Source organism: Phymastichus coffea, unplaced genomic scaffold (genome assembly GCF_024137745.1).
Source record: "Phymastichus coffea isolate CEN01 unplaced genomic scaffold, Cenicafe_Pcof_1.1 PCOF00007, whole genome shotgun sequence".
Taxonomy (NCBI): domain Eukaryota; kingdom Metazoa; phylum Arthropoda; class Insecta; order Hymenoptera; family Eulophidae; genus Phymastichus; species Phymastichus coffea.
Genome location: NW_026706818.1, coordinates 7,884,002 through 7,900,490, shown reverse-complemented (window position 1 = coordinate 7,900,490; position 16,489 = coordinate 7,884,002). Strand labels below are relative to the sequence as shown.

Genomic DNA, 16,489 nt, shown 5'->3' with positions numbered 1-16,489 from the left:
TTATTATTGTAGTATTCAGTCGTAACCATAGCTTCCATTGAAATAAGTGAAATCTCCCTAAAAACACTTTTTACAAAAGTAAAAGGTTGCATGAATGCTTTTTTAACTTCCTTGCCATTTTTATCGCTAAAACCTTGCTACTTCGTCCACAGTTATTTTAATTTATAAAAATGATACGAGCGCTATATATTACTTGCTCATACACGTACAGACAGATTTTTGTATCCTATACTAAAAGTTATCCATTTTTCACATATTACTCTGTTTAGATCTTAACTCAATAATAGAATTTTCTTATTCGTCTTTAAACTTTTGAAAGTACTGAAATCAATATAAATAAAGCACGGATGCCATTTATAAGTGTAACATCTTAAGGACCAAAAGAATCGATAAAATACTAAAAACTCGATGATTTTATATGTCTAGTTCTCTATGTCTAAACATCATTGTTAATAATGACTGAAACATGTTCAGTATCTATCTTTAAATAATGAATCATTTTTATGTATTTAAATTGATATATTAGATACACTACGTCTCGATCAACCTTATTTTTTTATTAGGATCGTTTTTAAATTTTTGAAAGAAATGAAATCTATTTGAAAATGGCACGGATGCTATTGATTCATTTCAGCTGCTACATAACAAATAGTCACGCATTATTTATACGTTGAAATTTTCAATAACTTATATAAATTTTTGGCAACTTTTATTCTTGCCGGGCCTGTCGCCTGAGTTAAAAAGAAATGATTAATTTACAGCTAACTTTTCATTATACGCACCCTTACTATCATTATTTAATATTTTTATCAATATTGTCTTTGGTAAACCTATAATTAATTTGTATTTGTAAGTTTTTAATGAAATACTCAGATGATTTTACTACTCAACTGAAAAGTATACAATACTGTTCTATTAATTATTGCGTGGTTCAGCAAATACTAAAGTCACTTTTACAATTTTTAAATTTATATCGAAATATTTTTTTTGATACATAGTGAAAAATAATTTTTTTATACCAGGTAGAAACGTAAAGTTCTTGGTAATAATTTTTTAACGTTAGATATTATTCATTTTCAGTACACGGATAAGAGTAATTCATTTTATAATATTTTATTGTCCATGCTTGTACCTGATATTATTGGCGGACTGGCCCGGCAAGAATAAAAGTTGCCAAAAATTTATATAAGTTATTGAAAATTTCAACGTATAAATAATGCGTGACTATTTGTTATGTAGCAGCTGAAATGAATCAATAGCATCCGTGCCATTTTCAAATAGATTTCATTTCTTTCAAAAATTTAAAAACGATCCTAATAAAAAAATAAGGTTGATCGAGACGTAGTGTATCTAATATATCAATTTAAATACATAAAAATGATTCATTATTTAAAGATAGATACTGAACATGTTTCAGTCATTGTTAACAATGATGTTTAGACATAGAGAACTAGACATATAAAATCATCGAGTTTTTAGTATTTTATCGATTCTTTTGGTCCTTAAGATGTTACACTTATAAATGGCATCCGTGCTTTATTTATATTGATTTCAGTACTTTCAAAAGTTTAAAGACGAATAAGAAAATTCTATTATTGAGTTAAGATCTAAACAGAGTAATATGTGAAAAATGGATAATTTTTAGTATAGGATACAAAAATCTGTCTGTACGTGTATGAGCAAGTAATATATAACGCTCGTATCATTTTTATAAATTAAAATAACTGTGGACGAAGTAGCAAGGTTTTAGCGATAAAAATGGCAAGGAAGTTAAAAAAGCATTCATGCAACCTTTTACTTTTGTAAAAAGTGTTTTTAGGGAGATTTTCTATAATTCTTTGAGATTCAATAGGAATTCAGATTTAGATAAATCATGGGATCTGTAAATTGCAGACAGCATCAAATTTTTGTTGTTTTCTAGTGTAATATTAGAGTTAATTATTTTTAATTTATCTATTTCAAGAATTTCTGTAATTTCGGTGATTTCTTCTTTCATATACAAAACAACTCCATCTGATTTGTTTATTTTACTTTCATTGTAATATATTTTATAGTCTGGAATATTGAATATTTCATGATTTTCTAAATTCCATGTTTCTGTGCATACTATTGTAAATGGTTTTTTTTCGAGGTTCTTCAGAAATACTAGCAATTTATTGTAATTTTTTTTTAGGCTTCTGATGTTTATACATAGAATGATATTATTTTCTTTACATATATATTTGTCTAGTTCATCAATATTATCTGTTTTATGTTCATTTTCAAATATAATATCATATAAGCTGTTATCCATATTGTAATATTGCAGAAAACTATTTAGTATTCCTGGTTTTATTACCTGTTGGACTTGGTGTAGATAATGATGATAACGATAAACTGTTATTTATTCTCGGACGGTTATATATCTTGCGGGTGTTTGTTTCAAAGTTTATTCTACCAAAATATCTTTGATGAGTTGGTTGAATTGGATAATCTGTCATTTCAATATACCTTTTTATTTTCATTTTTAAAACTTCACACATTTCGCTGTCGATTGCACTATGGTTAACGTTGTAGTTTTTACTATATGTTTCATTGTGGAAAATACAGTTTGGACATTGGAGTATGCTGCTACTACACATTTTTGCTTCGTGCTTGCCTGCACATTTATAACACGTTGGCTCTTTTTTTGCTTTTTCACACTTTCCACCCCCGTGGCCAAAACCTGAGCAGTTGTAACACGGATATGTGTTGATGACGTCAAAGACTCTGCAGTTTTGACAACCAATAAATAATTTTTTACTATTGTTTTTTATATGTTTATATAGAATAGATGGAACTTCTACTATTGCAGTTACTGTTTTATTTTTTTCATTTGTAAATACATGATTTACTTTGCATTTATCTTCGTATTGACTAAAATTTCTTGCATTAATATCAGTTTCTATATCTTTTACATTTGTTGTGAAAGCTTTAGAAATACCTACTACTTTAACTATCGATTTACGTATTTCTTCTTTTAGAACAGTAAGTGCCGGTAGTTTTTTTGTATAGTTTTTTCTAATATTGTGACATTTTCTTCGGTCATGCAGTTGATAATTATTGTGTCAGTATTTTTATTTGTAAATTTTTGTTTGTTTGTATGTTTTTGTCTTTAATTAAGTAATGTGCTACTTGATTTTCTAAGTTTATGTTATCATTACTCTTTTTCTTTATTATTAATCTTGGTATTCTTTTGGGTTTAGGTTTTGGTAGTGCAATTGTTTCAGCATATGTTTTTCTCATAATGTTAGTATTTACATTTTTATTTTGTTTTTCTTTAATACTAATTAAAGAGTTAATAATTAATAGTTAAGAGTTATTAATAAATAATTATTATTAAGAGTTATTAATTAGTAGTTCGTTGAGCAATTCATTTTTTTCTTTTGTTTCTTTGTACAGTTCTTTCAATAGGTTATTTTCGGCTTTTAATTGTTGTAATTCATCCAAATCACTGATCTGTGTTACATCCATATGATCATCGTTTTCATTTAAAATTTGCTTTTCATGCACAAGCCCATTTAATATTTCCTGTTTTAATTGTTCTCTACTTACAAGTTTGAATTGTGTTATGAAAGCACTAGCTTGTTCACTTAAGTCCCCATATGGCAAGTTTGATGTTAGTGCAAAATTTGGATGCTCCTGGCATATTATGAAAGAGCTGTTTATTAGTTTGATTGCATTTCCTGCATTGATTTTTGCTACTATTTCACTCGTATGATAGAAATTTCCACATACTAAACACACAATTGCTCCTACTTTTGTATTTGGATGACACTTGAAATGCTTATGTAGCGATGATGCGTCAGGCGGTTGCACCTCCGCACCGCTTGACGGCGACATCGCGACTAAAATATAAACTATAGAAATAAATTATCGCTAGCATTGGCTTTACCCAAAGCGTATCACTTGAAGGTTTCACGGTTGGATTTACACTTCTTTCACACACACAGTGTGTTGTTCTTTATGAGAAAGATGACTCGGTGGGTCGTCAGTTCTTCCGTATTTAATCAAACGCATTCTCCTAAGTATATCTTCAATGTTTTCAATTTCGTAACTATCCACAGAGACAGTGATAGGAGCTTGTGGCCAACATAAAATTCATAGTTGTTTACGTTGATATTAGGCAACAAGTGAAATGTCACAAGATAAATTAAGTCTTTAACATTTATGTAATGACAGTTCAATTGATGAAAAGTATTAGCTTATAATTTTAAAGAAGTAGCCGAAAGAGTTATAATTAATGAATTCTCTATGACTATTCGAATACAACTGATAATGTATTTTTATTTGCGATAGTGTGATGTAGATTTTGGCAAATTATTTCTCATAAACCAATTTAAGAGAAGAATTCTCGTTTTATTATGTCTTTTACTCTTTTTCAATTCACGACTCACTACCTTTGCATTGTCCACAACTTTGGCCATTCTGTAACTCTCTCAATCTCAGAATGCCAGTAGTACTTAAAGCGACGAAAAGTGGTAAAAAAAAGTGGTAATGAGAAGAGGTAAAGCTCCAACGACCAATAGAATTGGAGGAGTGTTAACTTTAGCTTTACGGCTATCTTTTTTTACTACTGCATGAGCTTTTTTGAAACTAAGCTAATGACTGTTCGTAATTCATTTTTGGCAATTTAAAAGTTGCTGCCGTGATTATACTTCTTAAAGTTATCATCTTATTATAGCGTTTTTTTTACATTTTGAGCCCCATACCGAAAATAGGTTATTAATTCATAGCATCAGTTACAACGTAAGCAGCTGTTTTTTACCAATACTAGAATATTCAGCTCTGACTTGATTCCAAGCTTATCAGTTAAAACTCTATCAGCGATACTTCTGGCTTCTACGATTTTTGGATTTTTTGAATCCGCTATGTCGTAGTGTTTACCAATAGTGTCAAGAGAATTGATGTCTGGATCACGATATGCTAGAAGACTTTAGTTATCTAGTTCCCGTACTGATAGCCTGGAATGTGGAGCTCAAATGAAAGTTAATTTATAATATTGTTAATAAGACCTCGATCTCGTTTCTGCTATATCATGTATGCGATCATTACTCTACGAAGTCCATTGCGTGATTGATATTCGAAGCTAAATAAGTAGATACATATAGATAATCGATTAGTTGTCGTTTAATCATTCCCTAGTAAAAATTTTAAAAAGCAAATTGTGAAATTTGTGTACAAATTGTTGTAATCTTTGTAGGCGACGATAAACATCTAAAACGTCATGGTGACTTATTTCCTAACAGTATCAGAGCTATTTACTGAGGACCATAGTACTGTGATAATCTTTAAGCATTTATAAAACATCCCAACGGAGTAAGATTTAAAAATATTCATGTTTATTAAAAATCTCTTAATAAACCAAAGTATCAATTATTGGAAGTTATTAAAACCAATAGATATCGTGCAGTATTTTTCATTCGACAAGTATGAATCAGTAGTTGATTCTGAACATGCATTATCAAACTTGATTATGATATTCGACGATATCGCTTTCAAGAAACAGGACAATGTACGTACCTTCTTCTGCATAGGTAGACATCACAGTGTTGACGGTTTCTATCTCTCGCAAACGTACTCTGAAAAAATACAAGATCGATCTTTACTCGACTTATAGTAATCTACAAGCTTCGATATGGGAGCGATTCAATCGCACGTAAAAAATATAACGTGGAAAAACCTTAGTCCACGCGGAAAATACAAATGGCCAGATATATTATCAGCACTCACTACAGCTTACAACAATCGAAAAAATAGAACAATTGGCATGAAGCCAGTTGATGTGACAAAAGCATATCAAGCTCTACTACGCAATTCTACTCGTGAATGCATAAGGAAGATCAAAATTCAATGTTGGAGACAAAGTGAGAGTATCACAAATCTTTCAGAAAGGAGTACACTCAATTGGTCAATGGAAATGTTTAATATTGCATGCATAGCACCAATCAATTGACTATATATTACGTAAAAGACTCAAGTGAAATCAATCTATTCTTTGTGAACTAATCATCTTAATGTAAAATTATATAACCACGTGGATATTAAGTTCGTGTAAAGTGGTGAAAATATGATAATTCTCAAAATAGTTCGATCAATAAATTGTAACATAATTGACAAATAAATATTTTTTTAAATATATATATTATTTTTACTTCCACGTATCCTGCAATTTATCTATCTTTTGACAATTAGACATTAAGTAGGTCAATATACATTACGAAAAAAGAATTACGTAAATTACAGTAGGATTTTCCAGTGAATATCCCAGCTCAATTTTAATTCTATAAGTAAAATTGAAACTATAAAAAAAAAGAAAATCGTTTATAAGTAAATTATGATCACATTTCATACAGTTAGAATTTTGTGCTTCTTGAGTCTGGAGTTTGTAACAGATGTAAGTCCAAATTGGTTTAAAAATAGTTTTATAAAGCAGCAATGTATTCTCTGTTGAAAGTTTGGATTTCCCTTCTATGAGCAAATTTTTTTTTTGCAATTTTAGTCGTAGTTGGTTACATTTTGTAAATATGTGCTCTTTTCATGTAAGCCGCCGATCCAATTATATTCCTTAATATTTGATATGACAATTTTGTTGAATGCTTTTTTTGCTTATTATAACTGGTGGACAGGTATGTTTTCGTAAAGTGAAGGCTATGTGGGTGGATTTATTTTCATTGTCTTTAATTCTTCATGTGTTGAGCGGGTTTTGAAGGTTATTTGAATAATTTTTTAGATTTTTAGATGCGGTAAATGCCACCGGGTGTCACGTTATAATAAATATGTTATCTGTATATGTTGCTGTTGTGGTACCTGAAGACTTAGGTAAATCCGTGGTCGACATTAAATATAATGTAGAACTGAGAACAATACTTTGAGGTACTCCTACATTTATTTATTGTCATTTCGACATGGCTTTGTTTATTTTAATGTGAAATGTTTTGTTTAATAAATATTATTTTAGTAACTCGAAGTATTTTTCGGGAAAATTAGTCTTGAGCTTATGCAATAGCCCCTTAGGCCAAACTTTGTCAAAGGCCTGAGAGATATCTAGAAAGAAAGCAGTGGAGTATTGTTTTTCTTTGAGAGCTCTTCTCGCGGCAGATAATATTCTATTCACTTGTTCCATAGTCGAGTGGTTTCATCCGAAACCAAATTGATGATCTAAGGTGAGTTTTTTTACCAAATATTATATAGTTTATTCTAGCTAATATTAGATTTTAATAGATTTTAGACAGTATTGGCAAGAGACTGATTGATCTTTAAGACATTACATGTTTAGCTGCTTTTCCGGGTTTAGGTATCAGTATAATTTCTGCAACTGTATACTGTGTAGGAAAGTAGCAAATCGCAAAGATGCATTAAAAAAAATCATAGTCATAAATCTTATAGCTATTGTTGGTAGCATTTTAATCAATTTTTCTGAGATATTGTCATAACCAGGGGCTTTTTTGTTCATCATCTTTAGACGGCCGGGATTTAATCTTCTAATAAAAGAAGTCCAAGCAGTCGCAGCAGTCCAGGCAATGAAACACAAATTATTCAAACTATCAAACAAGCAAAATTAGACTACTGTCTAAGTAACACAAGAAATAGATTCGAAATACTACAAGATGATAAAGTAAATAATCATAGTGAAAATGAAAAATCAGGAAGTAATGAAGCAAACGAAACGATAAACAAATCCCCTCCGATCTTTGTTTACAACGTAGAGGATATCCAACCGTTAGAAAAATTATTAAACACGATAGCCAAAAATAATTTTACACTAAAAGTAATAGGGCAAGATAAAATTAAAATTCAACCATCAACATCGGTAAAGTAACTCCCGATAATAAATGCACTGAAAGAAAAAAAGACACAATTCTACACCTACTAGCGTAAAGAAGAAAAAGGTTTCAAGGTAATTCTAAGAAGCATGCATCCGTCAGTTGATACTGAAGAATTAAAAGCTGCCATAGAAAATCACGGACACAAAGTACTAAGTACTCGTATTCATAACATAAAGCATCGCATCACAAAAGCACCACTACCGCTTTTCACAGTTGAAATTGAACATGATTATAAAAGTCAGGACATCTACAAAGTAACCAAACTTCTTAACACAGTAATCAAATTCGAACCACCAAACATAAAAAGAGAAATTCCTCAGTGTCAAAACTGCCAAGAGTATGGACATACGAAAAATTACTGTTTTAAAAGTGCAGTGTGTGTTAAATGTGCTGAATATCATCAAACCAAGGAGTGTCAATCAAACAAAAAATTAAAGATGTCATATGTGCAAACTGCAAAGGAAATCATACAGCAAATTGTAAAGGTTGTTCGGTACGTAAATAATTACAGCAAAAATTATTTCCTAAATTGCGAGAAAGAACATTTCAAAATAGCATACAAGCCCATACAATCACAAATGCAAATTCCAATCCAAATGACAATAGAGTTAGACCGAACACAACAGACACACAGGTAATAGCAAAACATAACGGCCAGAATGAAACAGAAACACTAAAACAAACAGCAGTACACATAGAACAAAACAATTGCAGTAACGATGAAAAGTCAATTATTAATCTTGAACAATTAATGGAAAAAATGACGCAAACAATGAACATATTGTTAAAATTAGTAACCACACTTATTAATAAATTTGAATAACCATGTCAAATCTGTCAAATCTAAAAATTGCTATCTGGAATGCAAATGGCCTTACGAGAAGACACCTCGAATTAAGAGCATTTTTAATTCAAGAAAACATTGATATTATGTTAGTCTCAGAAATACACTTTACTAGCAAAAATTTTCTTCACTTACCAAAATACTTAGTACACAAAACAAATTATCCACTCAATAAAGCACACGGAGGTACTACGATTCTAATCAAAACAAATATAAATCACCACGTTCACAAACATACTAGTAAAATCTTCCTTCAAGCAACTAGTATAATCATCAAAGATAAAGAGGGACCGATTACAATATCAGCTGTTTAATGTTCTCCAAACAAAACAATAACTAAGGAAAAATGGACAGAATTTTTCAAAACACTAGGAAACCGCTTTATAGCAGGAGCGGATTATAATGCGAAGCACCCGTGGTGGGGATCTAGATCAGAAACTCCAATACCCAGAGGCAGAGTACTCTATGAAATACTACAAAAAAATAAATTCACCCCGATAACCACCGGAGAACCAACATACTAGCATACAGACTTAAAAAAGCTCCCGGATTTGATTGACTTTGCAATAGTAAAAAGGATAAACAAAAATTATTTCGAAGCGGCACCATGCCTAGATCTTACATCGGACCATTCGCCGGTAATAATTACTCTTCACCGTCAAGTACTCGTACACAACAATGTAAACAAACACATAAAAGTGGTCTGTAAAAAATATACTCTTTCCATAGATGAACGCATTACGTGTAATATCCCACTTAAAACAACTATCAATATAGAAAGCTGCATAAATTCACTCAACGTACTCTTATCTAACGCCATTAATGACTGCTTTACAATATCAACCCGAAATAATACGCAATAAATCTACTCCTGTAGAATAGCCAAAAAAATCAAAGAAAAAATATCACTAAGAAAAAGATACCAAATAACTAGATCAAGTCAAGATAAATCAAAACTCAACAAAGCAATCAAAGTCCTAAAGAAAATGCTACAAGAAGAAGAAAATATCCCAACACAAAATTATCTTAGAACACTGAAGCCAACAGACACAACAGACTATTCACAATGGAAAGCCACAAACCGACTTAAAAGACCAACAACATATATACCACCTATCAGGAAAGGGGATGGTGAATGGGCGAGATCGGACAAGGAAAAAGTTGAAACCTTTGCAAACCACCTTAGCATTGTATTCCAGCCACACCAAAGAATAATTACCGAACGGGAAGAAAGAATTTTACTAGAAGTATCTGATGCACAAGATAGCACTCCGATCAAATCGATAAAAATGAAGGATGTATTACTCATTATTAACAATATTAAAAATAGAAAAGCTCTCGAATTTGAAAATATTACGGGAAAAATGATTAAAATGCTACCCAAAATTGCGATAAGATACATAATGATTGTTTTTAATGCATGCTTGCGTCTCTGCCATTTTCCTTCCCAGTGGAAAGTAGTTGAAATTGTATTAATACCTAAACCTGGAAAACAACCAGAACTGTTAACGACTTATAGACCGATCAGCCTTCTATCTTCTCTATCAAAAATTTTTGAGAAACTAATAATAGCTAGAATTACTCCAATAATAGTAAACAGGAAACTTATCCCTGAGCATCAATTCAGATTCAGGAATAGTCACTCCACGATTGAGCAGATTAACCGAATAGTGGCTGTGGCTAGGAAGGCGTTAGAGGACAGAAAGTATTGCACTGGAATATTTCTCGATGTCTCACAAGCATTCGACAGAATGTGGCACGAAGGATTGTTATGCAAACTCAAGAGATTTCTCCCTGTGCGCCACTATGAGCTACTTCAGTCATACCTACAAAATATAGTAGAACATTTCAAGTCAAAATAAACAAGTGTAAGTCAAAAAGCCATCTAATAAAGGCACCACAAGGCAGTGTTCTTGGCCCAACGCTATATTTGTTATACACCGCAGACCTACCAATATCAAATAACATCGTGACAGCAACATATGCAGATGACACAGCAATTCTATCTGTACAACCAGAGGCAACAACAACATCCAAAATAATTCAAAATTATATAGATAATTACCTCCAAAATTTGCTTACTCATGGAGAATAATAGTTAAAACGAAAGTAAATCAATTCACACCACATTCACCCTCCGTAAAAATACGTATCCATCTATTACACTAAATGACAAATACATACCGCAAAAAGACCATGTCAAATACTTAAGCATTCACTTGGATAGAAGGCTAACATGGAAACAACATATATTTACAAAAAGAAAACAACTAGGATTAAAATGGAGAAAAATGAACTGGCTTATTGGAGCAAAATCCGAGCTAACAATCGAAAACAAACTCTTGTTATATAAAGCAATACTCAAGCTAGTCTGGACTAATGGTATCTAACTATGAGGAGTCGCTTCGAACTCGAACATCGAAATACTGGAAAGGTATCAACCGAAAGTCCTACGCAGCATAACAAACGCGCCTTGGTTCGTGCCAAACGAGATCATTCGAAAAGACTTACAGATTACAACAGTAAAGGAAGAAATAATCAATTTCTACAAAAAATACCACACTAGACTGCAAAACCACACAAACGAACTTATTAGCAAACTGCTCTCGGAAGAGATTACCAACACTAGACTTGAGAAACTGATGAGCATAAACTGATGAACCACGAAATAGATTAAGTTAATTATGCAAAAACTGTAAACAAAAGCAGCATACTTACTGGAGTGTTCTGTTATTTGGATTGTGTATGTCAAGTAGTAGAAACATTTGCTTATTGTCTCACCATGTGAGACAGATTGTAAATTTATACGGAGTTAATAAAAAAACAAAAATTCTGTCTTTTACGCTGGGTTTTCTAATTGATGCGATAAATGTTGTTAGATTTTTTAACCCCCTTGTGGCTCTCTATAACGAGTAGTCTGTTACCTCTGTTGAGTCCAATCCTTTCAGGTATCTCTGTAATTCAACATTTTTTTTCGTGTAAAATATTCTTCAACTCTTTTATTGATTTATTTAGCTTATCTTTTTTTTTATCTTGATATGATCTAGCAGTCTGATATCTTTTCCTTAGTATTCTCTTTACTTTAATTTTTTAGCTATTTGGATAGGGTTATGTTGTTCGCTTCTAGGATTTTTGCTAGTAATTGAGCAATTTATAACAGCCGCATTTAACAGTAATTTAAAATTAGTGACGTTGTTTTCTATATCTGTATTCAATTTGAGCAAAATGTAACAAGTTAAGCATACTTTGATATAATTTTGATATTCTTTTCAATTAGTGATTTTATGGTATTGTTCTAAGCTATATATATATATATATATATATATATATATATATATATATATATATATATATATATATATATCTACATATAGTGATATTAAGACTGGTAAATTATCTGATATTAATTCCAGTAGGAGGGTACCTTGAAATATCTTTTATTTATACCTCTGACAATAGCAAAATCAATTAGGTCCTTTTTTTAAAAAGGTTGTCCTCATTTCTGGCGTTATTGTTTTATTTGAAGGGCAGTATACAGCAGATACAGTTATTGGGCCATGTTTGTTCGACATTACGACAGAAGTTGCTTGTAGATAACTTTTACTGATGTGTATATGTTCGTGTTGGTTTATTTTTGTTTTTATTATTATTGCAGTACCTCCATGCACCCTGTCGTGTGGGTAATATATTTTGTATATAGTGTAATTGTGATTCTTTAGAAAGTTTTTATTTGTGAAATGCTATTCGGATATTAGCATGAAGTCTATATTTTCTTGAATTAAGAATGTTCTTAATTCGAGATGTCTCTGCATAAGACCGTTTGCATTCCATATAGCGATTTTGAGGCTATTCATTTAGACATATTACTTACAAGAGTTGTTAATAGTGCTATAGTCATTATTGAATGATTACAACGAAATACAAACTTAATAAAAGAAATTAGACTATATTTATTAAATCAGAAACAGTGTATATAGAATCAGTTCGTCGTATCGACTGACTGGAAAAAATAATAAAATAACTAAGTTAAACAAAAGTACTTAGTAACCAAACATTTGGGACAGATTATATCGAATATATTACATTATCCCTAGTCTTTTTTAGATTTCTAACAATCTATAAATATATTCAGAAAACTTGAATGTAGAAATTCGAATCTAGAACTGAGAGATCGGTTATTTTAGCAAGTTTATTCTTCTATAGAAGCTCGGGTTTTGAAAAAACGTCAATCTTCAACCTTGAACCTTGAATCTTGAACCTTGAACCTTGAACCAAGATGTCGGCTATTTCAAGCGAGTTTATTCTTCCGTAGAACCTCGTGTCTTAAAAAGCTTCAATCTTGAACTTTGAATCTTGAACCTTGAACCTTGAGTTTGTTGCGTATAATACGTTGGATATTTACGAGAGTGGGAAATTAACATGCTGTGGACCTCACCTTGTCTATTACTCTGGCATTTTTCCTATGTCTCAAGGAAAAAAACTACAGCTCAAAAAAATCGTAAGAAGAATAAGCGAATTACCTATCGTGGTATGTTGCTTTTCTGTCAATGTGTACAAACTTCTTCCTGTGTTTTGGTGTTTGTTGGATGCAGAAAACTACATTGTTGATCTCCTTAACAATTTTGCATGGCCCTTCCCAACTTGTCTGAAGCTGTGGTGTCTTCCCTTTCACTTAACGAGGGATCGGGTTGAAGAACCATATTTTTTAGTTTTCTTGGAAGTTAACGTATCTAGCTGTATTGTCATAGGTTTTCTGCGTTAGCTGAGAAGCAATAGTGATGTTGTATCGAGCTGAATCATGTATAGTGTTTAGTTTTGATTTAAGTTCTTGGATATAGCTGTTATTTGATGATTTATCTGAAGTAGGAGATCCACGTAACAGATATAATGCAAGGCGTAGCTCGATACCAGTGCACATTTCGGCTGGTGTAAGTCCAATCGTATTGAAGGTCGAAGATCTATAAGCCAAAAGATACAAGTTTCCTTTTATATACCTTTTTATATATTTATTTATAATTTTAAATTTTACTTTTATATACTTTTATATACCCAACGGTCCCAATTTTTTTGGTTGTTTGCGATGTATTTGGATGAGTAATAGAGTATTGTATTTCTATAGAAACTCCGTATCGATACGCAACTTCACGAACAAATACTTCTGTAATAGTTTCTGTTTGCATTAGACAGAGGAGCAGCTTTTACCCATTTTGTAAAACAATTAGTTATAACTAAGAGGCACCTATTTCCTAGAGAAGAAATTAGTAAAGGGCCTAAAATATCCATTTGAAGGCGTTCAAACAGTGATCACACATTATAAATTTTTATTTGATTGTAGTCTTTATCAGATGCACCTTCTCTGGTAATACAAATGGAGCAAGATTTACACCAATTTTCAATATCATTTTGCAGGATGACCAATAGAATCTCTTACGAATTTTATTTAAGGTTTCATTTATACTATTATAACCACCTGAAGGAGAATCACAAGCTTCTTCTAAAACGAATTTAACAAAATCTTTAGGTACAATTAATTAATTAAATAATGAATCTTTAAGTACAATTAATTAATTAATTAATTAGTGAAGAACTTTAAATTTTAAATTCGAATAAATCCATTCCTTATATAAGATTTTATCTATAATCAACAACGAATCCTATTGAGACATGTATAATTTTATAGACTCATTTTGTTGACTCATCTGGTTTTATTCCGGATTCAGACACTATATGGCCAAGATATTTTACTTCAGGTTGGAAAATATAACTTTTTTTTTGTTTAAATAATTAAATATTTTTATACTCTCCATCATTATAGATTACAATAAAATAAATTACATAGTTATTGAGAGTGACACCCAAACTCCAACTAAATCATCATATACAATTGATTATGACAATGTTTCGCTGGTTTGCCTTCCAGACTCCTCAGGTCTTTTATTAAATTGTCAACTGCTACAAAAATATACATTATGACAACTCAAATAAATAAACGTTAAAAATCAATAGAACGGCAAAATCAACATACCAACGCAACACGTAGAAATTCAAATTTTCGAAAATTCATATTATTATTGCTAATAGTCCAAACTTTAAAGTAATTATTGTCATTAAATTTTAAAATAATAGAACATGTCACTCATCATAGTGTTACACTTAGCAATAAGATAATATAAACTTATTTCACAACCAAGGGATTCAAAGTCACAAGTCATACTGAGAATTTTATTATATCATATAATAATATTTCTGAATTAGACAGAGAATATTTTAATAAAACAGAGAAGTAGGAACCAAATTATAAAGGAAACATGTATTGAAAAGATAAATGGAATTAGTAATAAGTATCTTAGGTTATTAAGAGTGTAAAGTTATTTAAGAAATAAAAAAATGCTATCGTACTGTTTACTAAGCATTTGAGTATTTTCTTTTCTATTAAAATAGTATTATCATGTGCATTTATGAATATCATTTCAGAAATAATTTTTTTTTTGTTAATCTCTTTGTCTAAAATTTTTACATTATTAAGCAAAATATGGGTTGGATTACCAACAAGGTGTTTAAGAATTGGTAACAATTTTTCTATAGAGGTATTTTCATGCCCAGTAATTCTCTGCTTCAATTTTCTTTTTGTCCATCCTATATTATTTATCCTATATAGCCGGAAACTGATTACATTCGAATTTGTATACGAGTACAATACAAGTCTCAGACCATTTGTCATTAGGATCCTTACCCAGTTTTACAATATTATTCAATTTTTTGTTTATCAGTAGAACTACACGTATATTATATTTTTTTAGAATAAATTTACAAGAATTGAAAAATGGTTTATTATACGGTAATAAAATTGTGAATGTAGGACTGTAGTTCTTTTTTACTAAGGAATTGTATAAATTCATGCTCTTAAATTTTAATTTTCGAATGCGCTGTGAGACTGTTAAATCAACAAAATCCTGCGGATAATAATCAATTAAAATGTTCTCATCTATCTTGATATTAATTGTATGAATTTCAATCATTCAAGTCAATAAGTTTCTAAATCTTCCATCACTATCTCAGCAAATAAGGGAGAAAATGGAGAGCCCATAGGTGTTCAAAAATTTGTTGGTAAATGAAATTATTAAATTGGAATAATGTATTTCGAAACAAAAACTTCACATCATCAGTAATCAGTAAACGGAATCTTAGAATTGAAATAGATTTTGTTAAATCATTTATCAAAACTTTTGATAGTCAGACTTATAACGGGGTTTTAGCTCGAGCTTTTCGGGCTAAATTAGCTATATAATAATAATTCTCGCGGATTAATATTTTGATAAAGCGAAGTGCGCTATCCAAGGCGACCCTGTGCGCCAGCGCGAACAGTACCAGGGTTCAGCTGCATCAGCTTGCCTCCTTCCTTACGAAGAAATTCGGCCCGCGGAGAGTGTCGTGAGCTACAGGTTACTTGGCGAGATACAACCTAAAGAGTCTCGCTGCGAAGTGGTTATGCAATAAGGCAGATGTATCGGAATAAGACACTGCGGATTTCAGTAGAAATGAATCGTATATTTAAGCACCCTCGAATACATGCAAGCGCGCGTGTTGACGAAATGTGAGCGGCAGGGAACAAGACGAGAACAAAACGCAACGCGCCGATCTTGTCCGCGACCGAGCAAGATCGGACAACGGATTCGCTTAAAGCGGATCGAGGCAAGACGCGATGCCGAGCAAAATGACAGGGTGCGTAGGTCGGGTGAAAGGCTAGAGCAACGAATGCGGTTAGCAAGCAATAGGAGAGAGAGAGCCAAAGAGAGAG

General features: G+C 31.4%; 1 protein-coding gene across 3 annotated transcripts in view; it reads right to left on the bottom strand.

Moving 5' to 3' along the window:
- The window catches only part of LOC131669478 (LIM/homeobox protein Awh), a 546,200-nt gene that overhangs the window by 152,964 nt on the left and 376,747 nt on the right, over positions 1-16,489 (bottom strand). Inside the window, exon 3 of one of the 3 annotated variants that reach the window (XM_058944389.1) lies at positions 5,542-5,600. The exons of the other annotated variants lie outside the window; for them this stretch is intronic. Within the exon in view, the coding sequence (XP_058800372.1) occupies positions 5,542-5,600 (59 nt within the window). The remainder of the gene's footprint in view (positions 1-5,541; positions 5,601-16,489) is intronic. 3 annotated transcript variants of the gene reach the window in all.